This window comes from Sprattus sprattus, assembly GCF_963457725.1.
Source record: "Sprattus sprattus genome assembly, chromosome: 2".
NCBI lineage: Eukaryota > Metazoa > Chordata > Actinopteri > Clupeiformes > Clupeidae > Sprattus > Sprattus sprattus.
In genome coordinates, this window is record NC_137921.1 from 11,598,249 (window position 1) to 11,625,147 (window position 26,899).

The 26,899-nt window shown below is 44.8% G+C and overlaps 3 protein-coding genes across 3 annotated transcripts in view; all 3 read right to left on the reverse strand.

Moving 5' to 3' along the window:
• Window positions 1–574: 574 nt before the first annotated feature.
• LOC308361359 (glucose-6-phosphate 1-dehydrogenase-like) lies at window positions 575–7,366 on the reverse strand (the record flags this gene model as incomplete). Its single annotated transcript, XM_080833693.1, has 12 exons — window positions 575–665; window positions 1,009–1,101; window positions 1,338–1,414; window positions 1,762–1,997; window positions 2,589–2,775; window positions 3,590–3,683; window positions 3,836–3,961; window positions 4,193–4,351; window positions 5,660–5,877; window positions 6,054–6,162; window positions 6,289–6,326; window positions 7,250–7,366. 12 exons carry the CDS (start codon window positions 7,364–7,366, stop codon window positions 575–577), a joined length of 1,545 nt encoding a protein of 514 aa, XP_080689819.1.
• Window positions 7,367–10,777: 3,411 nt separating this feature from the next.
• galnt6 (UDP-N-acetyl-alpha-D-galactosamine:polypeptide N-acetylgalactosaminyltransferase 6 (GalNAc-T6)) lies at window positions 10,778–18,128 on the reverse strand (the record flags this gene model as incomplete). The annotated part of the gene is made up of 10 exons (XM_080833678.1): window positions 10,778–10,891; window positions 11,227–11,379; window positions 11,765–11,866; window positions 11,992–12,123; window positions 12,269–12,469; window positions 13,138–13,255; window positions 13,373–13,607; window positions 14,641–14,790; window positions 16,960–17,132; window positions 17,638–18,128. 10 exons carry the CDS (start codon window positions 18,126–18,128, stop codon window positions 10,778–10,780), a joined length of 1,869 nt encoding a protein of 622 aa, XP_080689804.1.
• Window positions 18,129–21,436: 3,308 nt separating this feature from the next.
• adcy6b (adenylate cyclase 6b) overlaps window positions 21,437–26,899 on the reverse strand; it is a 39,197-nt gene continuing 33,734 nt past the window's right edge. The window contains exons 17-24 of the mRNA XM_080860407.1: window positions 26,493–26,668; window positions 26,064–26,093; window positions 25,946–25,972; window positions 25,663–25,795; window positions 24,502–24,765; window positions 23,911–24,115; window positions 23,479–23,603; window positions 21,437–23,063 (exon numbers count right to left, since the gene is read on the reverse strand). Coding sequence (XP_080716533.1) covers window positions 22,938–23,063; window positions 23,479–23,603; window positions 23,911–24,115; window positions 24,502–24,765; window positions 25,663–25,795; window positions 25,946–25,972; window positions 26,064–26,093; window positions 26,493–26,668 — 1,086 coding nt within the window. The 3' untranslated portion in view covers window positions 21,437–22,937. The remainder of the gene's footprint in view (window positions 23,064–23,478; window positions 23,604–23,910; window positions 24,116–24,501; window positions 24,766–25,662; window positions 25,796–25,945; window positions 25,973–26,063; window positions 26,094–26,492; window positions 26,669–26,899) is intronic.

The window sequence follows — 26,899 nt, forward strand, 5'->3', positions numbered from 1 at the left end:
ATACATACATACATACATTTGACCTGCTCCCTTTGGAGCGACATTGTGTAACCAAGACGACAGGACAGTGCTTAAAAGAGAAATGCATGAGCAAATAAGTAAATCTGTCAAGTACCCCAATCAGCCTGGTATCATCATCAAAGCTTGCTCAATTAAACATGGCAATCAAAAGAGTTACAAAATCAATGTTGACCAACTTTGCCAATTAAGACAGTTATCATGGCAGACACCATTATCAAAAATATTGGTTTCTTCTCATGCATGCAAATGTAAGGAATTATTGGAAAATTGACGCCAGAGTCTACAGTTCTACATTCATATCACAGATGTAATCTACTGTAATGAATTTATATAAAAGTGTATTGCTCAGCCATACTATGGCTAAAGGCGGCAGCACATGCCAAGTCTACATTCTGTGCTGCTTGGAGGCTATATGGCACTACTGAATGACACGAACACAATCGCCCTGACTGAATGTAGAAGTATAGAGGTGGCTCTGGCCCCTTGCACTCCATTGGAATGAGATGGAGTTTTGCACGGTTTGATTTTTCTTTGGCCGGGCTGTGATTGCCCGTCATACGGCGTGGGGGTTGACCCACTTGTAAGTTCCCTCGTAGCGGAATCCTACTTGCTTCATCAGCTGGTCTGCCTCTGCAGGCCCCCGACTAGAAGAGAGCAAGAGAAAGTAAAAATGCGAGAGAAAGTGAGAGAGAGAGAGAGAGAGAGAGAAAGAAAGAAAGAAAGAAAGAAAGAAAGAGAGAGAGAGAGAAGGGGGGGAGCCAGAAAGAGTGATGAAAACACAGTGAGAAAGAAAGAAAGACCAAAAATAAAAAAGTATCGCTACACCAACCTCCCACACATTTAATCTTTGTTACATAGCAAGATGCTAAACACATCAAAACCACAAAAACACTCAAAGCAATCAGCAAGGCTAGTATCCCCAAACGGGGACCTTTGACCTTTGAACAAATCAAGGCGGCTTGAGTGAAATGGCGGCTGGTGACTCACCTCCCGTAGGTGTACGGTATGGGAGGCGTCTTCTCTTTCTCGATATGGTGGAGCAGAGGAGTGAAGATCCTCCAGGCCTCCCGCAGCTCATCACTGAAACACACAAACATCGTCTTACACAACCAGCACTGACCCAACCCCAGAGGACACACACACACACACACACACACACACACACACACACACACACACACACACCGGACATACACACACACACACACACACACGCACAGTACCTCAGAAAATGACAGTCCTATTGTGTAAACCACAACCACAGACTAAACAAACACAAGCACACACTCAAAGAAAACTAAGAGGTGCACACAGACCTGCGCACAAAATGCATCTGACTCCCACAGAAGACGTCGAGGATGAGCCGCTCATAGGCGTCGGGGAGCTTCACGTCCTGCACAGAGAGAGACAAGAGAAATCAACATAGTCCATAGCCTACTAGACAATTCCCCAGACAAAGGGATTACCCCTGCAGGCTACTGCATTTAAAATAGCTTCTTAGTCTGGGATCATGCAGAATCTCTCTCCATGAAAGCAACCACTTCAATCCAGGTATGCAATGTTACCCTTGGCCTTTTGATTGTGATTTATAAAGTCTTAGGGCTTTCAAAGGGTGGATATGGCCACCATCAGACTAGCACAGAGGAACAGTATGTGCATCGACGCCACTGAAATCTTGGTGAAATTGTCAGGAGTGGAATGTACTGAACCAAACCGGCTAGACAAGGCCGGGCCGCTCACCCTGTATCTGCTGCGGTAGGTGAGGTCCAGCTCCGTCTCCTCAGGGCTGAAGTAGACGCCGGGCTTCTTGCTCATCATCTTGGCGTAGATGGCCTCGTCGGGCTGCACGCGCACCACCAGCTCGTTGCGGCGGCACTGCGAGTTGAAGATGTCGCCCGGCACGTCGGTAAACTGCAGCCGCAGCTCTGCCTTGCGCTCGTTTAAGGCCTTGCCGCAGCGTAGCACAAATGGAACTCCTGAGAAGGGGGAGGGAGGGGGAAAAGTAGCGCGACTTGTATTTGAAAATGTTCCCTCTAATGTGTTGTTTTTTTTTGTTTTGTTTTGTTTTGTTTGTTTATTTGATAAGAGGGACAGTGTACATTATTAAATGTAAATGCACCCAATTGTAGCCAAAAGGCTAGTTTCCATTGGCAGTCCCCCTAGTACGATGTGGTTGGCACGAACGGTTGGTTTGGTTGGTATGTGTGGTTTGGTAATACATTACATAATTAATACATGTGGCAAGCTAATAAGCTCATCGGCTCCTAATGTCCTCACTCTCATTGCGCTTTAGGCCTTTCAAGTGCATTCTTTACTTTAGAAACACTTGGAGAGATATTTTTTTAAAGGATGATGTGTGTCTTCATGCAGAAACCAATATAACTGCCATTTCCCCTAGATACACAAACAAACATGTCCATCAACAAATGCAAATCCATTCAACAATGACACACACATTAGACTTGCAGGTCAGGTTCTGTCAGCTAAGTGACCTCACCTCTTGAGACCTGTCACCAATAGAGACAGGGGGAGGTGACTGAATTGTAAAAAGGAAAAAGCCTAGTTACCATCCCAGCGCTCGTTGTGGACATACAGAACCGCCGTGGCGAAGGTAGGTGTGCAGGAGCCTTTTGGAACAGTAGGGTCCTCAAGGTAACCGAGTTTGGCGTCACCCTTGCCCTCTGGGTTCCCCACATACTGACCCAGCACCACATTAGACACAGACACTGGAGTAATGCTCTTCAGCACCTTTACCTGCACACACAGACATACGTGAAGCACACACACAGAGACAGACACCAACACAGAAAATCAACACGAGTAATCCCCATGGGGAAACCTGTCCCGGGCATAGGAGGAAATTCACTTAATCCAGTAAGGAGGAGAGAAACCCTCAGAAGATGTGGGCTCCTTCTCATCGTTAAGCACTTCAATCACTGAGCCACTAGGGGGGCTTCCGTGTATAAAGCGATTCACTTGCCGCCCATCGCTTTGTAGCAGACCATTTGTCACTGCTGGGCATGCCAAACTCTGGTTACCAAGGTATCAGTCCTAGCATCATCTCTCAGTCAACTGTATCGTTCACTAATTGCCTAAATGTACCTCTTAAAAGTTGAGATAAGAACTCGAAACCCTCCAAATTCACGTCAGCCAACTGTCATTATGGCTGAAATGACTCCAAGTCGCTGAATTTCATTAACATTCCATGGGCTCCCACTGTTACATCGATGCTAGTCTTTTCCTGTGTGTAAAGGGGTCAAGAACACTCCTCTTTTGATTGCAAGGTAACACTGCAACACTTTGAGGGCACCTGCTAGAACAGCATGAAAAGAAAATGCAGACATCAGCCAGGGAGGCCCAAGACCAAAACTTTAATCCACAACCTCTTATTACTGTCCTGACCAAAAATGTTTTAAACTAGACTCTGAACTGGAGTACTGGTGTGTGTCTGAACTGGAGTACTGGTGTGCTGTCTGCCTGCGGGGTGAATTTCAGTGTTTTAAACTGGACTCTGAACAGGAGTTAGCAGGGTGAATATCAGTGTCTTCTAGGTGCTGGATCGCATTACCTTCTCGTCTCTCACGTCGTCGGAGCTGGTGGAGGCCGGCTTCTCCATGGCAACCAGAGAGAGCATCTGGAGCAGGTGGTTTTGCATGACGTCGCTATGGCGTGAGGACAGGTGTTATTTTACGCCCCGCTGAGAGCTAACAGCCTCTCTCTGGACGCTGCTCATCAGCCCCGACTGTCAAACAAGCTCATTAAACCTGCCGCTAACGGGTTCATGCATGCAAGGCACTACTACTCTGCTCCTTACCGAATGATGCCGAAATCGTCGAAGTAGCCGCCTCTGCCCTGAGTGCCAAAGGGCTCCTTGAAAGTTAGGACCACGCACGCGATGCTCTCCCTGTTCCAGATTGGGCCGAAGATCCTGTTTCCAAACCTGCCAGTCAGAAGTAGATGATGTAGTCAAACACAAATCATTAGTCAGGCTCTGAAGGTGCCATACAGATCATGTGTGCATATGCTAAACAGTGCTTTGTTAACCCGAGTGGAAACTAGCGGAGTGAAATTAGATAGGTATATACAGCCCACAGGGTGAAGGAAAACCATGGTCAGGGTGTTGGAATTTTTAAACTGCTTCTGACACTAGACAGAGTGGGAGGAGTTGTACCTTAGCACCATCAGATTCTGCACCATCTCCTTGCCAAGGTAGTGGTCTATACGGTAGATCTGGTCCTCGGTGAAGAGGGAGGAGAGGTGAATGGACAGCTCCTCGGAGGTCTGCAGGTCACGGCCAAAGGGCTTCTCCACAATCACCCTGTTCCAACCCCTAAGGAGACATCACCATCACACACTAATCAGACATTGCCACCTAGTTTCGGCAGGCAGCTCAGCCATAGTCACAGGAACACAATGGGTCATCTTATCACTGCACTTAATCCTTATCTGGGGCACCTCCTTATCTGGGGCACATTATGGAGTTTTGGTGTAAAACTAGAGGGCGAACTACCTAAAAGATATGCAAAAAAAAACAACAACACCACCAACAGTCCAGCTGGCCCAGATTAAAGCCTTCCTGATTAAAGTCTGTCTTTTGGCAGTCATAGCTGGCAATGTCATGCTATGAAAGCTTTTCTTCAATTTTTGCAGAGTGTACCAGCTCGGAACGCAGAACTACATAGTACTTATCCTTGATGGCTAGTGGGAGACACAGGTGGCCTTCACATGACCATATGCTATCAAAATGAATTTCAGGATGGTAATAAAACTAGTTGCCTACAAAACCATACCTAGAGTTACTTTAAGGTAAAGTGTGAATAAACAGCTCTACTGAACTGAGTGAGAGAGATGGGGGGTGGGGGGATACCTTCACTTGCCAGACTAGTTTGTTAGTTCACCCTAGGCTAATTATACCTTTAAAAGTGTCAAATTGTTGCTTTAAAGGGGGTGTATACTTCCACTGACACAGCTATGTTTAGATTTGCGCACTGTGCTCATGGCGTAAGTTTTGTCACCAGGATGGTCCGCATAGCAACAAAATGTGGTGTCTGCGCAGGCTTGTGCGTGTTGACTGCGCATGTGTGTGCAAGTTTTAAAACACTGGCTCAGGGTCAAGAGAAAACTAAAATCCATTTACGCTATTTATTAATTTAGCAGACGCTTTCATCCAAGCAGATCTACTGGAGACCCACTGATAAAGTAACTGTTTTGTTTATGTCATGCTTCAGAGAAGCATAGCTGATTAGATTCCTAGAACGATATTTGAAGGTAGTTAGCTATTGCTATTTAGATAAAGAAGTAAATGGTTATGAAGGGGCAGATAAATCTATAGACCTATAAAATATAGCAGTCTTTGCTGTAGATTCACAAGACGTAGAAATATGATTTCAAAGACTGTGATTGAGCTTGTGGGTTGAGAGACAGCTTAATTCATATACTTTGGAGACACAAATACACAGGTAGGCATCCGCATTGTGTGAACCCAGACGTTCTTAGGTACAATTAAGCCCTAAGGGATACATGCCAACTGGCCACGACTTTGAGGAGACTGCTACCAGCCGTCCGATCTGGGTAATCCTCCTCTGTATAGAAAGTGGAGCTGTGTATGGGGTCAGCAGAGAGAGAGAGAGACACTCACTTCCTGGTTATGCAGTGTTGCCTAATGTTCTTGGTGACGTCCTGGTAGACGCTGGGCGGCAGCGCCAAGTAGAAGAGGCGGTTTGCCTCGGAACCACTGGGCAGAGCATCCAGGTGAGAGCTGAGTTTCAAAAAGGACTCCGAGTCACCATACTTCCCGCTCAGGTAGGTGTTCCTGCTGAAGAAATCTGACAGCCGCTTGCTTTCGCTATCGGCAACCTGCACAAGGCAATACACACCGCACAAACACACACACACACACACACACACAATAATGATCTACTTAATGAAGTACTGCATTTGATTGGCTGATTAAGGCAATTATTAACCGTGCTGTCAAACATGGTTATAGGAAAACATGGTTCAGTGTGACAATGCATCTTCAAAGCGGTCACCTTCATGTAAGGCAGGCAAGCAGAACGAATGGCTTCCACTGTCAAGTTGGAGCGGGCAAAACCCACAAAGTAGGTCTCCTCAGGCAGAAGTCCATCTCTAAAAAGCCACCTTCACCACAAAACAAATACACACAGACAAACATGTTTAACACACAAGCACACCCACATACACAAAGTGTATGCAAAACTGTATAAAACAAATAGAAACCTATTCTGCTTTCACACCAACGCTCACCACAGTGTGGGGTAAATCTTCTTTCTGGCCAAGTCTCCCTGAAACAAGATTTTAGAACACGTCAAAATCATAGAGAATGAAAAACACTAATAGCTTCTAACTTTGATCTGATTTCACCTTCTTTCCACTGCTGTGGTACTTTGAGCTCATTAGTAATATACTCCCTGATCGTTTGACTGTATAAGGCTGTTGGGGTTGCTGTTTATGTAAGATCACAGACATTAGACTATCAATATATAGTCTTATGAGTAACAAAGAAACAACATACCAACCCAACACCAAATGACCCAGGCATGATCATCGGGTCAACTACACATGGAGAAGTACGATTATCTCAGGTATGAGAATTTAAAAAATGTGCGTGTCTATGGTTGCAGCAAAAACATTTGTTTTGGCCAGAGCCTTATCCAGAATTCAAACACTAAGAAGGCCTCAATGTCTCTCAATCAGGAAGTCACTTATCACTAGTCTTCACAGTATTGTTTTCTTCCAACTTTCTCAAGTAAAATTAAAAAAGATATGTTGATATGTATTGAACAATTCAGGTATTCTAAAAATGATAAATCATAGGGAGCCTCCAGTAACAGAAAAATACCACTAATATTGCGTAAGACAAAGTAGGCCTAACGCTGAGACGAAACCAAAGCAGGACAAGCCATGGCAAACTGTGGGCATATTAGTTCTCCCTCAGGTGCAATGAGCCTGTCACTGCTGGCTCTAACATGCCAATCCTCTCAGCTGATGTCACAGCAGGGTGCGATTCCTGGGAAGGTTGCACCCCACTGTGGAAAGGGAGTTAATTAAGTTCTGCTCAACTCTACTTCCTTCGTCTACATGTTCTGCCGTTACAAACAGCTAGTGGTGGGCAACACCGTCCTTTGTTGGTTCAAAGACAATTTCACATCCTAATCACAATTCTGGGTTCTAATCACACTGAATGCAAGCAACAAGCTAGCCTCACCGAAGCACCCAAGATAATGAAAATGTGAGTGTCAGACTGGTGGAACTCGTGGTCGTCGTATAGCTCTTTCCTCAGCTGCCCGAACACCTCTGAGCGAGAGAGTGGAAGTGCGGCCATCCTGTGTCTTCGCCTGGGACAGGAAACAGTTAAAACAACGAAGAACACGTGTGTAAATAAATGCCCGTAAACATCACGTTTTCAAAGCTGAGACAATATTCTTGTGCATGCATTATAAGCATCTGTCAAAATGGCCACATGTCAGTTACAATACCTGACCATTTAACACATCCTCTCGGTGCCAATTAGCATTTGAACCCGTAAGTAATAGCTTCAGGAAATGATAGCCGGTAAAGATTTATCAACGTCAACGTATCATATGTTGAAATACAGAGATAAGATTACCATCCACATGTTGGCACGCGGATTTGGGAAACATGGCTATCATAGCTAACGGTCCTAGCTAACGTAACCATGCAACATGCATCCAAGTTTGCTAGCTTTTTAACGAGGCTCGTGTGCACACCACCCTAAAAAACAAAATGCATATCAGCATGGGATTTTCGACATAGCTAAAATAAGCTAAATATCACTTAACATAACTCATGTTCCACTTACAGTTCAAGTGAAGCGTCCTGGTTTGCATAAACACAGGACCTGGGCACTGAACACCAACCCGCACTGTCATGATGACATCACGGTGATTGTTTCCTTTCTGGGCGGATTTGTTTAGCTTCCAAACATTCTTCCTATTGGCCATACTTCAAACACATGCCGGGCACATAACTTTAATCCCCGCCCACACTTGGCACGTTAGTAAAAGACTGTAAAAGATTTGTATCCATCAAAATCAGAAGGTTTATTTATGCGGAAAGATTCAACTGCCATCACTTCAAAATGCAGGTTTAACTCTATTTCCAAAATGGCTTTCTAATAACTAAATTTGTATCCTTAGTTGTGGTTGTAGGTGAATAGTAGTGCCATCTATTGTTATAATGATGGTATTGTTTTTCTATAGGCAGTATACAATGCAGCAATGTAACAATGCAATATTGTAAAGTGTTCATGACACGTTTAGTTGAATAAACAGGCTAAAATTATATACTCAGTAAGGTATAAAAAAAATACTGCAAAGTTAATCAGTCTAATATTTGGTCGTAACAGATCACAGCAGCACAGCAAAGAAATAGTCAAATGTACCAAATTTATTACAGATCCCATTACGTCACACCAGAGAAAATAAGCAACCCCTACCAAATACCCATAAGCTCCAATCAGACCAGTCCAGTCCAGATGAACAGAGGGTTGTAAACATACACACAGTCTGTTCGATGGTTTGACACTTTTGTTCTACTACTTCCTGAAAAGGCACCCTCAATAACCTGAATCGGTTGTTTGCATGAGCAGACACCTGCTTTTACTTGAGGCCATGCAAAGCCAAGCAGTACCTCAAGAATAAAACCTTGTTCACTCAAGTGGCCAGTAAGGGACCAACAGGTGCATAATGGCTTTTCTTTGCGTGTGGGACAGGTGAGAAGGGGGAGGAGCGAGAGAGCCAAGAGAAATAGGGTGAGAGAGCCAAGAGAGAGAGGAATGAAGAGAGGGAGAGAGAGAGAGCCAAGAGAGAGCACAGGTAGAGAGAGAGAGAGCCAAGAGAAAGAGAGAGCACCAAGAGATAGCACAGAGAGAGAGAGAGAGAGAGAGAGAGAGAGAGAGGGCCAAGAGAAAGAGCGAGAGAGAGCCAAGAGAGAGCACAGGTAGAGAGAGAGAGGGAGGGAGAGAGCCAAGAGAAAGAGAGAGCACCAAGAGATAGCGCAGAGAGAGAGAGAGAGGGCCAAGAGAAAGAGAGCGAGCAAAGAGAAAGCGGGAGAGATAGCACAGAGAGAGAGAGAGTTAGAAGTAGAGGAGAGAGGCAAAGAAGTGAGCCAGAAAGCAAGAGCGAAGAAGTAGCCTGAGGCGTTAGACCTGATCTCCATTTCCACACATTTCCACAAACCAATCCAATGCTATTGCCAAGTGTCCTGCCCTTTTGCCCAACTAACCCCTTGATTGGTCATCTACTGGGACATCAGGGAACCTGCTTAGTATGCAGAGGTGAAGGGAGACTCAAACCCAAGTGAGAGTCAAACACAACTATGCGCAAATACTTTAGATTGTCATGAATTCTATTGACATTATGATCAGCCTACCTCCCATTTTTTAAGGATCAATTACATTCATATACATTTACAGATAGTTTTAGCTGGTGCAATCATCATTAAGGTCAACTTTGTGCCTAGGTGATGGGGGTGCATACATAATGCAAGAACCGGCTTCTCCCCTACAGCAGGTGGTTTGGCCCGTTTCCTCAGATGTGTGAAGCCCTTTGTGGTGTTGCTGTGACAGAAGTCTTTTGTTGTGAGATGATCAGAGAGAGGTCCTCTGATAAGATGACCCATCACCCCCTGGCCAAAATATCAGAAATCTGCATTTTAGGATTCACAGTGTTTTCGGTCTTTCGGTCAACTGAAAAATTAAATCCTGTTTCTCTCGAACTCTCGGCGGCTATTCTGCAAAGGCTCATTTGGCAGACACATTTGCATTCTAAGAAACATTCTTTGAGCATGTTCTTTAGTTCTGCAGAGTTCTGTTTTCATAATTGGAAAATTGTATTGTGTACAAGCATGGTGTACCAATCTAGTTGTACCAACGACTGTAAAAAAAAAAAAAAAAAAGAAGCCTTTTACAGTCATTGGGTTGCACTGAACACTTGCTCATTGTATCCATAGCGAGCATTAGTACCGCTGTAGCTCTGAGCCTGGTATATGAATCTCTTCAAGAAAGAACCGCTCTGCAGAGCATTGTCTAGCTCCTTTGCATAAATTTAACTTCAACATAATAGACGTCCTAATGGTTTGAGGTCTGAGAAGCGAAACGATCACCCTTAACCTCAAACCGCATAAAGAGCATGAAAGAAATTGCCTTTGCATCAAACCACTTAAATAAAAATGGCATTTATTCTTGGCAAGAGATATGAACATCCTTCAAAAAATGAATATTTGCAAAATACATGAACATTTCAAAAATATTCATTTGTCATAATCTCCTAAGCACTTAAATGAAGTGATCAAGCTTTTGAACAGCAGGAGTGTCAGCAGCAGCAGCACAGATGCAAGAGAGCACACCCACGGGGTCTTCTTCAGAGAGAGGGGGGTGAACAGCCGCGGACTGAAGTCCACTTCCTCCGTTGCATAAATTGCCCTGCATTGACCCACAATCCCTGAGTCTCCATCCCCGTCCCACTCTACAAATGAGAGCGTGTCATTCAAGTCACTCATAAGGTGTAGGCACACTGCCAATTATCCAGGCCGAGGCGGTCCTCTCAGATCAGAGATAGCCGTCTGTGCTTTTCTGCTCCTTGTGTGTGTTTGTGTGTGGACCTGATATGGTCTAGCCACTCAGGGTCTGAGTCCAAGGGGAGGGCTCCGCCTGGCTCCGGGGGTGGGGTGTGGTGGGGCGGGATGGGGCAGGGCAGGGGGGGTGGGAAGGAGGTCAAGTGAAGGACCAGTGCTGGTGCAAGTCAGCTGCGTTACAGGGGCTCATCACCAGCTTGCCAGAGTTGAGATGGAGGCACTGTCCAGACGAGGGGTTCTTCAGGAGCTGCTCCTAAACGCAAACACAACAAACCACACATGGCTTTAACAAGAACAGTGGGGCAATGAGACTTAATGGAGGACGACAGAGACTGCAAGCATTTAAAGCAATATGTCATTAGTTTAGATTAGATTCAACTTTATAGTCATTGCACAGAGTACAAGTACTGAGAATACGAAATGCAGTCATGCCACCTTTAATATGAGAAGGGGCGCCTGTGAAGTAAGCCGAGTCTGACCAGAGACACTATTATATACGGTTATGGCCTCAACTCTTCACAGAAGAAAACTCTAGACGGGGGGGGGGGGGGGGGGTTGATGTTCCTGACAGTGTAGGTCATGCCTTACCTCCGTAAATACCCACTGCTGCTCCGATGCCACCTGAGTGCCCCTGCCCTTCAGATGGCACAGCTCGATTGTCACGCCATCACTCTTGGCATGCAGGCAAAGCTGCTTGCCAATGTTGTGTCGCAGCTCTTGGTGAGAGCTGTATTCAAAGTACTGGAAAAGGGACAAAGAAAAACACCTTTTTTTTAATATATACACAATGGGTAATTGATACATTTTAAATATTCCATTTATTCACACTGGCCACATTATATTATATTATACTAGAGCCGTGGTTCTCAAACGGTGGGGCTCCCTCTTGGTGGTACAACCAGATCCCTATAATTTAAGTTTGTTGTTTATTTGAGCCATGCTCATTCTCCTGATAAGGCATTACAGTGAGGTAATAACACTTAGTTCCTATCGCGCGGCATGCTACCGAAGGTCAATGATAGTAACAATGGTGGTACTTTGAAAGCCACATATTTTCTGAGGTGGTACTCACGGTGAAACGTTTGAGAACCACTGCTCTAGAGGAATATGGTACTAGCCTGGTTACCTGGTTGCCCCCCATGTTGTGACAGACATACATAATCACTGGCTTCCCCCCGGAGTTATTCTCTCCAACATCCAGGCAGCTCTGAGACCCAGAGTTCTTGATCTGTGAAAAAAAAACCACAGTGACCAAATGAAGGGGATCTGTATTCCTAGGTCATCTTGTTACTGCAATGCATAAGCCTCACTGATAGCTGAGGCGACGGCACAGACCAAGTTCTAAACACTCACAGCTCCAAATTTGACAGGGGTCAGGTCAGGTATAAAGGCCTCTGGGTAGACGTTTTCGAGGTACCATGTGAAGTTCTTGCACTGTAGATTCTCCCTGAGTTTCAGGCGATCGGATATGTCCCCAAACTGCATCTGTTGAGACAAACAGATACATTAATTCAGACGGTCACTCGGTTTCATAAGAGCACGGCACCCTGAAGTTCCTACATGCTTTCCATTGAATTCCATAAAATAAAAAAATAAAAAACAGAAAATCTTATGGTGACTGGACACACACCTCTCTGGCCATCTTTGCAGCGTTGGCATTGCGGCGGTAGTAGATCTGCTTGTAGTCGTCCATCCAGACCTCAGCGAGGCGCACCTGGTTCCGTGTGATCACCTCGGTGCCCTTGGGGAAGGTGTGAGGACTCTTGGTGCGGAAGACGTGACCCACCACTGAGCACGGGAGGATCTCCAGAGTTCCCCCGCACTGCCACACCTGAGCCCAACACCGGGACACACATGGAGGATTCAGTATGTTAATACACCTGAGCTCAACACCGGGACACATATGGAGGATTCAGTATGTTAATACACCTGAGCTCAACACCGGGACACACATGGAGGATTCAGTATGTTAATACACCTGAGCTCAACACCGGGACACATATGGAGGATTCAGTATGTTAATACACCTGAGCTCAACACCGGGACACACATGGAAGATTCAGTATGTTAATACACCTGAGCTCAACACCGGGACACATATGGAAGATTCAGTATGTTAATACACCTGAGCTCAACACCGGGACACACATGGAGGATTCAGTATGTTAATACACCTGAGCCCAACACCGGGACACACATGGAGGATTCAGTATGTAAACACACTCATTAGATTAGATTCATCTGGTGTTTCTGTTCTTTTGATGTGTATATAAATGCTTAGTTGAGTGTGTTGCTTCTGTTTTTCTATTTGAAATTTTACTAAAGCACTTTGGTCAGCGTGAACTGTGCTATATAAATAAATATGACTTGAACACAACTGAGCCCCACACAGAGGATTCAGTGTGTGAACTACTGTCTGTGTGTGCGCATACAGGAATTGTATGTTCATGTAAGGTTTTGTGGCTTAATGAAAGAGTGATGTGAACAAGCAACACTAACCCGAAAGGACATTTCCACATTCTCGCCCCCCCAGATCTCCATCTTATCATCATACGTGCCAATTTTCTCAAAGTAGACCTTGGAGATGGAAAACAGACCACCTGCAAAAGTTGGAGTTCTTGCAGACAGAGAGAAATGTAATACATGTTAGACATAGGATGTATCTGAATAGATGTGAAAATGCTTAAATGTCATTAACATTATGCAGTTTGTTGCAAAGCCATAAAACACTCACTTCACTGGGTAGGTTTCGTCTTTGCGTTTCTGCTTTTCGTAGTCAGGGATGGCCTCCCAGCCGAATGACAGACTCCAGTCAAAGTTGCCCCGGTTGTATGCATGAGCTGTGGCTACAGGCTTGTGGAACTGAAAGTTGTTGAGGTCGATGGTGACTATCTCCGGGCTGACCACCGCAGTGGGCTCCTCCACGATACGGGCCAGCAGGGGCTCCAGCCAGCCATGGAAGCACTCGCCTGTAAGGCAAGGCCAAAACATCAGGTCACCGAGATAACCACCACAGATCACCACAGACCTCATTCTCAACTCCCACAAGCGATGGTTCAGAATAAATAAGGCCTCACTCCTATCGAGGATGCTATACATTTTACTTGTACTTTGGTGAATTGTAGGTCAAATTACTTCTCCTCAGAGAATAAGTGCTAATCTCCCCCGTCATGCTGAGGGAACTACACCTTTTCAAATCCCCAGAACCTGCAGACTAGTCGGTTCAGTTCTGCCCTGTACCAGTGGAGCAGGTTGCGAATACCATACATACGAGTAGACCTCACAATGAAAACATTCCAAGAACTTCCGAAATATTCCAAAAGCTTGATAGCACAATCAACAAAAGATCCCTCATCACTGAGATATTTGTGGAAACAAAAATGAGGTGGGATAGTCAACACTTAATAACCTGCTAGTGACGCAGTGACAGTTGGCTTTCATTAGCAAGTCTGGATTATTAAATATCCACACTATTTCAGTAACATAATACCTGTAACGTTTTAATTCATAACACCTCCTTGCCTCTTTGAATCTCTGGTGCATCAGAGACATTAGTCTAGCGAGTCACATTCAATGATTGAGAAAGCAAATGTACTACAGACATTGTCTAAAAATAGGGCCTTTAAGAAGTTTGTAATGAATTAACCAGTCTCTTTCTAAACTAGTTTCTCAGTGACGCCTACCCATCGTTTGCCCTTTGTCTGTTTGTCAATCCACATTCCTTCCTATTGTGTAACAGATGGCTGCCAGAATGTGAGGGATTTGTACAGTCTGACAGTCTCGTCTGCAACAACATGACTTGGTCATTTCACTGAATCATAAACGAGCCAATTTCTCTCCAGAGGAATTATCTTAATTCATCATTATCTCCACACGGGGAAATATTCACAGTGGTTTCACCCAAACAGCATGGTCACCCATACACGCCCACAAAAAAACGCCCTGTATCATCAAACCACCCAGTTATGCCTCAGGCAGGCACAGGAACGCTTGGATACCTACAGTGAGCATCCAGGAAGGTGAGGATCTCCCCGCGGGCCTGGCTGGCCCCCAGCAGTCGTGCGGTGATCAGGCCTTTCCTTTCCGGTTGCCGTAGCACTCGCACGATCTTCAGGTGTTTCACGTATTCATCCAGCTGCTGCTTCAGGTGATCTGGCAGGAATAGAAGTACAAATAGAAAAGCCTTTATTGTCGTTGTATTAGCATACAACGACATTTGGAGTGCTGCTCTTGTTGTTGCGACGAGGGACAACATATAACACAACAATAACATAACACAACAATATTACAACTATATAAAAAGTACGAATAGCTTAAAAAATATATATATATTAAGAGTTCAACAAAGTGCGGTGGTATAGATTACAATACTTCCCTGAGGATCAATAAATACAGCGACAGTACTTCCCTGAGGTGCTTTACAATAAATATAGAAACAGTTTTGTTGAAACACATCTGTAAGGTGACTGAGATGGCATATGTGACTTGCAGTCAATAAAGTGATTAGTGGATTAATATTGCACAATAAAAATTCTGTGTAAAGTGCATGTCTGTATTAAGTGTTCTGATAAGGGAAGAGACATGTGCAACTAACCAGACAAATCTTCAAAACAATCACGGCTAACTGATATCAGAGACTTAGAGAGGCAAATTCACACTCACAAACTGAGAGGCTGCAGGACCCATGAGATTATGCATGTTAGTAGTTAGCATGCTTTCATGAATACAGTGACTGAATACAGAGGCATATACAAAGGAGTACTGTTATGTGGCTAAGCAGGAACTAACTGCCTATTAGCATTATAGTGGCCCACCCCCGGTTACAAATACAGTCGTTTTCCCCTAAAAATAGCATATACTAAAGTTACAGTTATATACTAAGTTCATAGAGTTCACTAGAGTTATATACTAGAGTTAAATACTAAGTTCATACTAAAATTTCATGAAGACCTGCACAATGCCCAATTAAGTGTGTTGGGATAGCCTAGCACCACACTGTGTTTACTGATAGCAACATCATTCAGACATCAGGCTTGGGCAGTCAGTGATTCATACTGATTCATACTATGGCCTGCTCTAAAGCTCTCTGATTCGACTGATTCTACTCTGCTGATTCATACTGATTCATACTATGATTCATACGGATTCATACTATGAACATCTTTACGTGACACACAAACACACACACCCACAACGTAGAGCACATTGCACCTATTTATGGACAAAGAGCGACAGAGTGACAGAGCTGCTCCAAAACACAGACATATACAAGCAGCTTACACAAACCAAACCTAAAACTGGAGAGGAAATAACTGCAGGACCTCCATATCAGATTCTATCTATTCAAATTCTCTCCATCATCTAATAATGACCTAGGTCATAAAAACCATAGGTCACCACTGAGGTGGTAACAGTGTTGCAAAAGAAGGTGTGATGTCATTTCTGGTCAGAACTATTTAAGTAACCCGTGTGGCTATAACTGTCAGTCCGCTGTTTAAATGTACACGCCATGTTTCAGTGCATGTGAAAAGCAAGGGTGGCTAGAAGCGAGAGTGACAGAAAAACCAGTACACAAGGCGCCTTTGTTTAATGTTCACATTTAATCATTTGTTGGTTGAGGCTAAACAAGAGCAGAAGCTAGGCTTATCAAAAGGAGTAGGTTTTATTCTCCAAGCCATGAATGTAGCGATAAGACCTTCTATCGATGTGCTGCCTGTGCAGGAAACACAAGAAGGAAACACAAGAACCACCTGATAAAATACGGCTAATGCAGCACATAAATAACAGTAAAATAATCTAGAACAATAATTATCTAATGGCGTCAAATCGGCGAGTAGGCAGTGACGTCAGTGGGAATTGGAAGGATACAGAACGGCATCAAAATGGAACCGTGTGCGATAGGCAGAGAGACCTTACTCAAGTTTCACTTGAGAAAGTACACCAAGAAGCACCAAGTACACCAAGAAGTGACCATAATTCTACAGGGACAGATCTAAACTGAAACACCGTGCTCCTAGTTCTTTGAGGGTCCTCTCAAAAGCAAACTGTTCTAAACGAAGCCATTTGTACACAACAGATGAGTTGCAAAAAAACCTTATCTTCTAAACAATATCAGCGGATCTAGTATTTCATAACTACGATCTTACCACTCCCAGCCTGAATGTTCAACACAATTCAGGCCACATCACCAGTCACACAAAACCAGCGCTTCCTGGTCAAAGGGCAGGTTTCTCCCTTCGGCCCCTTTGTGACATCACACGCTCAGTAAGAGCTGCCCAGCCCGCTGACATTTATATAGGTCTATGGCCCAGCCCTCTGTACCTGCTACGCTGGCGTCGTCCACCATTATGATCTCAGTGAGCAGGTCGGCCGGGGTGGTGTACAGCACGCTGTAGACGGTCCGCAGCAGCGTAGACCAGGCCTCGTTGTGGAAGACTATGATCACGCTGGTGGTGGGGAGAGGGGGACAGCGGCGGTACTTGCGCTCCACACACCTGGGAGAACATGGAGGGAGGGCAACAGCAAAGGGGATAAAGAGTCTATGAGACCAACAGACAAACTCCCACATGAAATTAAACACTGGCACATCAACCAGAATTAGATCACTGAAAAAAGCCTTAATTGTGCTGATCTTAACCAACTCATGAGGGAGAATACATAAAATGTTTCCCCTGTTATTGAAGCCTAAAGAATCACACTGAATATTTAGCAGCTCAATCTGTTCACACATTTAAGGTGTACAGCACAGTTTAGTAGCCAACCCTTAGATAAACGAAATGCTGCACACTTCAGTAAACAAGCAAATAAATAAATAAATAAATTGGCCATACCCCTTTTTAAAAAGCCCATTAGTTTTAATGTGTGTGGCATTGTTATGAGCGGCTAATGATTGTGACTAGTTTAATGGATGTGCATGTTAAAGGGAGAGGGAAAGAAGGCCTTTGTTTGCTCTAGCTGGTGCAGAAAGCTGGGATGGAAACAATGGGCTCTTATTCTCACTCGGGGGGCCGGGTGTCCTCCCCCAGGCTGCGGTGCAGGGAGATGCGGTCGCTGGCGTACTGGTTGAAGCAGTGCCTGGTCATGCCTTCCTCCTTTTCTTTCTCCTGCTCTGGCGTCAGCTTGTCAGTGGCGAAGGCGTTGCCAGAGGCCCCCGGTGCCTGGGGGTCCTGCGGAGGCCTCTCAAGTGCGGGCCGGAGCTCGGCCTGGCTGTAGAAGCCCGGCGGGCACTGCGGGTTGGCGGTCGGCTCGGCCGCGGGCCCCGAGGGAGGCTGCGGCGCCCCGATCTGGAAGCCCAGGTTGTTGACCGCGCCAATTACCATGCCCACCACGCGCTGCTTGCGCTCCACCAGATCCTGAAACCAGGGGTCCTGCTGTGAAGGCCCGGAGGCCACGTCCCGCTGCAGCACCACCAGCACCACCATGAAGACCGTCCCGCCCAGCAGCACCAACTTCAGCGGGGACATGCGCCGGCGGAGGAAGAACAGACGCATCTTCCCCCAGAGGCCCACCGGAACACCCTGCAACACTGAAGCCAAACACACACACAGCAGCTACAGTACCTCTGCCTCTCTAATACAAGACACACACAACACCATTCAAGAAAAACAGCTTTGGCATGTATGGCAGCAAACCACCCACAAACCTAGATCCTTTCGCTTCCCTTTGATACACAGAACAGAAACTTGGGGGGCCCTTGCTGGAAGACATACATGAGTAAAAAGCACCGGGCTGTCTGCAACTGCACAGGCCTGAGGTTTGTGTCTCGGCACTCTCACACTTGCTAGTGACACAAACTCAACAAACCTTCTGCTTTTGATCTGATGCCAACACATCACAGATGCTTTCTCTCCTGGCGGTATGCTCACCCGGAGCTTGTCCGCAGAGCAAACAGGCCACACCTCGGGACAAACACCTCTGCTGTGCACCTGGTGACAGCGCACACACCCTACTGCCTACACACACCCTCCTTCAACTGCTCCCCCCACCCCAGGCACACACGTGGCAACAGGTGACTCGCTAGGCTGTGTTGTGCAGCAACTAGAAAGTCCCTCAGAGATTACATTGGAGCAGCACCACAGCACTTTGCATGAACGCAAATGAACACACAGATACGTGTGTGTGTACACCCACTTGACAACACCAGTACTGCGCTCACACTACACTTGAGGGATGAGGGAGAGGCTGAGTACAGGCTCGGTCATATCAACCATGCTCATTTAACATCCTATTATAATGCCCGCGACAGTAACGAAGCCATTGTCAAGTAGGAATGACTCATCCTTTCAGAGGCTCAACGCTCAGCCACTCACTCAAGAGGATACTTCAAACTGCAAAGCTGTTTGCCTATACTGACAAATGAGAAACACATAATAATACATTCAGATTTCCCCTCGGGTTTTCATCAACAAGTTGACTCGGAATTAATGGCTAATGTAGTACAGAGGACGAGTGGGCACTGGGAGGGGTGCCAACCGGGAATGCTTTTCTCAAAGCTAAAAAGGCAGAGGGAGTATCTTATCTGAACAGAGGCATGTACTGTAGGCCTGATTTACTTTTGAAAGGCTGCATCTCCATATCAGTAAAATCTCTATAGGAACAGTAGCCAATACAGTGTGACGTCTGTTCCCCTCTTTAGTGTTGCAACCCGTCATGCTGTGGAAACAGGTTTGCCCACAATCTGTAATTGGCTCAGAATGTGTAGGTAGGCACAACCATACAGTTAAATATTTTTTGCCAAACAAAGAATATGTGCAATTAACACAGTAGGCTTTTGTTGGATTCAAGAATGTTGTTAATAGTTAATTAAATGATGAACTTCTGAATATAACTTGTATAAATATTCGACGCGAGTGTTCCAATAACACAATTCAATCACTTGAATTTACTCAAATGAAAATAAACTGTTAAGGTCTACCCTTCAGTGAACACTCATGCACTCTCACACTTCCTTGCCAGACAACAGTCAAATGTGTCAAACGGCAGACAGCATGCGACATCAAAGCAGGAAACTCTTTTCGTCAGGAAGCTGAACGTAATTCCTCTTTCTCTTTCCAATTAAATATATATTGGAAGTGAAATATTTCCAAATATGGCCTATCTGTTGTTATCCTAATAATCTACTAGTTTTAATTACAAGGTGCTACTTGTATGATTACTAATTTCCGAGAACTGGTTTAAAGAGTTTCACCTTCCGGAACAGACTGATACAAGATGAATTGAACCTTTTTTGTTTTGAAGTCAACAGCAAATTCCTTTCGTAAAACTGTTCAAATCAGAACAACAGACAGAAAACATGTTTAATCAGTTTTACTTAAGAGCATCCGCATTTCCTTACAGTTTTTTGACTTACCTGAAAAGAGGTCACTCACAATTTGTATGAACCCTGAAGACCGATTCAACCGTAGCTTTTCACGAACTTGATTATTTAGTAATGCAAAGAAGACGGACGGATGTCTTCACTGTTCGCTTCAAGTTTTTTGAACAAGCCTATTGAATTTACCCAGGGCTGTAAGAATACGCGGCCGCCAACGCTGCCCTCCCGGCTTCCCTTTGAACACGCAACAGGTGCCATTCGCCGAAATGATTAACCAGCTTCTGCAGGGTCCTAGAGTCGTTGTGTTCCATGTCGAAGGTAAGGAACCCCACATTTGAGTTTAAGATCATCAAGCACAAGCCTCGAACTACTTCTGGACGAGGTGAACGCAAACGCCATGCAGTTAAGATACTGAAATGACGAATTTAAATGTCTGGTTTTAGACTTTCTGAATTATAGCCAGTGGTATGGACACTTCGGTGTGAACTTAATTAAAGTTCAGAAGAGGATGCACAAGTTAACATAAGCATTGCCTCAACAGATTTGAATAATTGATGGGAAGGTAATTAAATACTAGACTATCTCCAGTATCGCCGTCTTGTAACCGTATACAGATTTATTCAGAAATTGAGTCAGACGCGCCAAGGGGAAATGTCCCGGTGGGTCTATCCGATTACTGTCAGCGGCTGAAATCGTGATTGCACACTATTGATTGACAAGGTGCTGCACCGACTGGACACCATCTCGAGATGGACTTTGCAGTCCAAGTCATTAGACTTATGAAGTATCTGTTTATGAAATATTCAGTTATGCGCTCGTTTGGACAACTGGCTCGACTACCGTCTGCCAGGTGTCGAGTTACCCAAGAAGCACTGGAGGGGTTTTTCTATGTACCACTCCACTTGTTTGTTTAATAGGCCTTGTGTTAGCAGGAAGATAACAACCCTGTAGTGCATTAGTATCACAAAGGGCTTGTAGTAACCTCTGTGCTCTGAGTGGTCCTTCTTCGATTTCAAGCCAAAAATGGACATAACAATGAAAACCTGAGCTGATGCTGATTATGTCATAATAATCGGTCTCTCTAAAATGTTAGACATTTTTTCCCGATTAAGGCAAGATTCGTTTTCTTCATGCAAATTGTTGGAATAGAAAAAAGGACGTGCAAAACCCCGGTATAGTTCTGTTACCGCAGGCAACTAAGGCAAAGTGATAGATTTGTAGGTCATCAGTTAGACATTTTGAAACGGTTGTTTTGTGTGATGTCCCTCCCCCCAGTTTTCTTTTTGCATGTCCATCTCCTTCTCTCACTGACCGTTTCATATTTACCAATAACTGTTACTGAAGACATCATTTATGAATGGGATTCAATGGACTTTATTCTTTCAACGCAAAAATCCTTCTTTAATGTGTGATGCACTCTTCATGCTTTGCTCCTGCCCCGTTAAAAAAAAAAAAAAAAAAACATAAACAACCAAATCAACACAATCTTGACTGGAAAAACGTGTAGTGGAAACACCTGTAACAATATGGAACAATGGAGAGTATTTCATACATTTATATGAAATCTTGGGAGGAAAAAACAAACCTTGCTACAGAGTCAGCACTGTTAGTGAATCAGTTGTAAATAGGCTACAGACAATGGACACTTAGAAGGCATACTGTTGCACATTGCTGTAAATTCTACTGGAGACAGTGGTTATCAGGAAGTGACAATCAGTGGCACTGCCTACAATACACCTATGGCTGAGACTGCGGAGGTGGACGATCCCAAAGTGACCAATTAAAAGACCAGATTGTGTTGGTATATAGAAAGTGTTCTGGGATCGTCTTGTGGAATACACCGTTACCATACTTTCAGTACATCAAAACTCTGCTTAACCAATGAGTACAGGTAGGGAAGAAAGTAACTTAAAAAAAGGAATGGGCACAAATATCCCAAATACTGGATATTAAAAAATCACACATGCCTTGCAGCAGTTCATTTGGCAAAAAAAAACATTTTCATGGCATACTGTACCTCACAGTGAAGAGATAAACCCCTCTACATTAAGCACAGTATTATCAGTCATCCATCCTTCAGTATTTATTAGTCCCACTTAAACTTTTCTAACAGACACAATGCACGCACATTCACACACACACACACACACACACACACACACACACACACACACACACACACGACACATTTTAATATTTTAATAGCACAATCTGCAGTCCTGTGGAATTCGATGCCACAGTTGGTCCTTCATTCACATCTCTTCAGTTGTACGAAAAATATTTCTTCAAAGGAGAAAAAAAGGGTATAACTGATCACACACTTCATTAATAAAAGGTAGCTTTTGGTCTCTAAGGCTGTCCGCTTGTTTCAAGATTTATTTGTTCTCCTTCACATCACGCGTAGAACAAATGGAGCAAAGTTGTGCCTATCAAAAAACGTGGCATTTGCTGTCAAGGCTGACAAATAAGATGGCAAAAACAAATTGACAAAAAAAAAGAGAAAACGGCAAGACATTTGACATTTGTTCCAAGTTGCTCTGAAATATCAAGCACGTTGGTGTATGCACTTAGTGTTCCTTTGGTCGTGTTCATCCATATTTCAAGAGTTCTTTATAATCCTTGCATATATTACTATTCCTTGTCGTTTTTCTTCATTATTTTTAACATCCCATGTGGGGGAAATAAATAGTGTATTCCGACTTCTGCACAGTCATTTCCTTCAGAGGGAAATGGTCATCAGTCTCCTCCTTCAAGTGGCTACACAGTAAGTGCACCTAGAACTGAGAAGAGTCTTTCTCCTCCATGGTGCATGTCAACACAAGTAACACAGAGAAACGCACACCCACACACGTACACAAGATCTCCTCAGGCAGAGTGGGGTTCTCCCCGCTATTCCTCATTCACAGGGAACCTCTGGTGGGGGCCCAGACCCCCAGACCCCATCCGTTTGTTGTGTCCTTACAGGAGCGGGGGCCTCGGCCTGCTGCTAACTGTCAGGGCCACTGTTGAGGAAGTATGTAGTCATCTCCCCCTTGCCCTTGACCTTGACTAAGCCACGACACTCAAGCTGGTAGCCTTTACTGACCAATACAGCCTGCAAGTCTGAGGTGACCTATGGGTGAGAGAAATGCTCAGTGTTAAGACTTTAGTACAGATGAGGATGCCTCTGAAAAGGTCTGATAGATAATCAAGTTATTCCATGTCATAATCAACAACTACATGTCAAAGTAATTGAGAGCTCATGTCTTCTCAGTGTGAGTGTGGTATTATCTGATTTAGATGATGCAGTTACATTTCATGTGCAGCAGATGACAGCACTGACAGTGATATGGGTGGATCTTGACTAGAAAATGCTGCTGCACACTCTCTCATCCTTTCATCTGTTCACAGAAGTGCACTCAAAGCACTTGTCTAGAGGAGACCATCCTGAATATGTGCATTGACTCCATTTGATATACAACTTGAATTCTTAAAAATGAACAACATGAAAATCATCAGTACAACTTTTTGTTGGTGGAGGTAACTACCTGAATCCGATCTGGGACTCCTGTGCTGTCCATGCGACTGGCTACATTCACTGTGTTCCCCCAGATGTCATACTGAGGTTTACGGGCACCTATCACCCCAGCCACCACGGGCCCCATGTTCAGACCTGTCAAGAGAATAGCACACAGCTAGCATTAGCCATCTCATACTCAGCATAAACACGCAACTAACATTAGCACCCAACCATCTAATACTCATTATTAGCACACAGCTATCATTAGCATCCAGCCATCTAATGCTAAAAGCAATATAACGGGATTCATATCGTCACCTCTGTGGCTCCGCAATTTAAACTAACGGCTTGAGAAGTAAGTTAATCTGTGACGGCTTCACAAATAAACAACTTTATGTCATTCTGCTGGATAGCCACACATTTGTACTCAAAGGGGTAAGTGTTTCAGCGATTCACTGACCTATCTTCATCTGGAAGTTGTTGAAGGAGTGTTCGTTGATGTGTGCCATCTGCTTCCTCAGCCGCATGGCGAAGTCGGCCAGGGCCAGGATGTGGGAGCGGCCCTCTCGGTCGTAAGTGGAGTCGTTGAGGCCAGACGCCGCCATGTAAGTGCTGCCGATGGTCTTGATCTTCTCCAGCTGTTTGAACTTCTCCTCGCTGATGATCTGCAGGTGACAGAAGAACAAAGGGAAGCTTCATATCTACGGCTACCACGTTTGTACCACTGGAGGAAGCTGTGTTCTATCGCTCTGGGTTTCCAAGCCTTAAATTCACTTGTTAGCATTGAGGTGGAGGACAGGTGAGAAGGTCTTCTTTAATTATAGATAGACTTGCACTCTGCGTGTAGAATATCTTAGAGGTGCAAGTACATTTTTCCAGTGACCAGACATGTTGGGAAAGTCCTTATACGTGAAACCGTAATCAAAACAACATTATCAGGATAGTGTTGTCGTGAGATATATAATCCCAAGACAGTGCAACTGTCTGGAACCACTGTCTACTCTTTCCCATGGAAGGGGGTAACATGCCTTCCTTGCTCCACCCTTCTCACCTCGTCAAAGTCAGCGATGATCTCGTTGAGCAGCCGCAGGCACTCCACGCCCTCGTTGTTGGCCTCCAGCTCCACGTAGAACTCGGAGAAGTTGCTGATAGAGGCGAACATGACGGCCACGCACTCGCACGACTGGTAGTAGAGCTCATCGTTGCGCCTCTCCCGCGCCAAGAAGTGCGCCGCCACATCCTTGGGCAGGATGTTGTGAAGGAGCCGGCGGTTGTAGGCCTGCAGCTCCTCCATCTCCTCCTTCTCCTCCGTGGCCTGTGGGTGAGGGGGCACAAGGAGGTGACGCAGAAGCTAAGGCACACTCAAAGGAACTCAAACATCGTAGGGGGTTACTAACTGACCTCTACATTAAGGTGCAGTTCACATTTGGCGATATTCAATCTCAACAGCCAATCAAAATACACCCCTCCCTTCCGTGCTTCTGAAGTAACATGTTGATTGGCTGGAGTACTGTATATGGCTCTGTCCGGGTCACTGTGTTTGTTTCCCATTTACAGTGGCAGGACTATGTGCGAACATTGGACTTGAGAGTTTATCTAAGCGCACACGCACAGCATGGAACAGCTAGAGGACCCTGGGGAGCAATTCACTAACTTTGAAAAAAGGTTGTTTTTATTTTAGCGCATCCACAGAACGCACAGCTGGAGGACAGCAAGAAGCAATTTGTGGAATTTGACAAAAAAAAATATTTTGTTTTCCAAATAGTTTACTCTGGTTATTTACAAAGACTTCAAATGCTGTGATGGCGATGATGCTCTGGTGATAGCTTTCACGTCCCTGTGCCCTTCAGAACTCTCTGGCTGAGTGAGAGAGTAATTAAGAGTGACTGCGTGCTCTACTTTGCAGTGTATTTTCTTCTCTGTAGGACTGCTGAACTGTCTGTGCTTAGGCCGCCACTACTACTCTAGGAGATTGCTCTTGGCTAAAGGATATAGGGACAGCCATCCATCACCCACTATAGCAGGCTGGTCTAGACAGTAGACAAGGGAGAGCCACAACTGCAGAGTCAGTGTCACTCATGCTGCAGGGGGTGCGGTGCTTGAAGACCTTCTGCTTCAGTCTAAGGTCAGTACGCACTCACTAAGGCAACAAGGAGGAGGGCTCGGAGAAGGTGTTTCTTTGGGTCTGAATGGGGCTCTTGACTTGCCATACCTGCAGCTTCCACAGGAAGTCTAGGCGTGCTGTGGACTCCACCTGCTGGGCATGCAGGTACAGTGCCAGCACAAACACAGTCAGAATCACCGGGGTGATCACTCGCAGGGACACTTTGGTCACAGTCTTATCACTGTGCAGAAGGAGAGAGAGAGAGAGAGAGAGAGAGAGAGAGAGAGAGAGATCATCAGACAAGATAAAAATGGCAGTGATACAGGAAAATGACTTAATCTTCATTATAAATAACAGCACATCAGGTTTTAAATCTGGAGTTTAACCTTACCAACTCTCTGTTCCATTGTAACTGGTCCTAAATGAAAAAAAGAAATGTATGTTACACCGAAAAGCATAAAGGATATATTAATAGTTTACACTGCACTAGACAGAGGTCGTCCACTTACCACAGTAGCGTCTCATTCAAAGACCCAGACCTGAAATGACATAGAGAATCCCCTGAGACATGCAAAAAACACTCTGACTTCCTGTAGTTCTTATTTGAAGAACACGCTCCCATTAAAGAAGTGATTATCACCTCCAAAGCTATGTGGCTAGCATAAACACCAGTGAATGACCCCGTGTTAGGGGAGATAAGGTTAGGCACTGTGGACATGAGCAGTGAGACGGAACGCTTTGGATGGTAAGTGAGTTAGAAAGACTTTATTTATACAGCACATTTCATACAAGAGTTGCAATTCAAAGTGCTTTACATAAAAACAAGCAGCAAGAGCAATGTATGGAGTAAGAAAGAAAATAATGCAGATAGGACATTACCAAAATCATGATGAAAGTATAAATAGTGCAAGATTAAAATGAATAAGGCCAGGACTCACAGGGTGTTGGCGGTGAGAAGCAGGTCGGCGTTGTCGAACAGCGCCACCTGTGGCCACTCCACCAGCAGCAGGAAGAGCAGCTGCATGAAGAGCATGAGGGCCAGCTTGCCGATGCTGCTGATGTGCAGATACACGGAGCTGGCCAGCAGGCTCAGGAGCACAGTGTAGGTGAAGTACTGTAGGCAGCAAGATAGGCAGAGATGGCCAAAATACATAAGCATACATATATATATACACAGACAATCACACATGTTCAGTGCATATGCCTCACCGACACGCAGAGACATAGGCATACATGCACACATGCATACAGACAAACATAGTTGTGTATGGATGGTCATACACCTAAACACACCTACAGACCTACTACGGATTTAGACACACACTCACACACACACACATCTCAC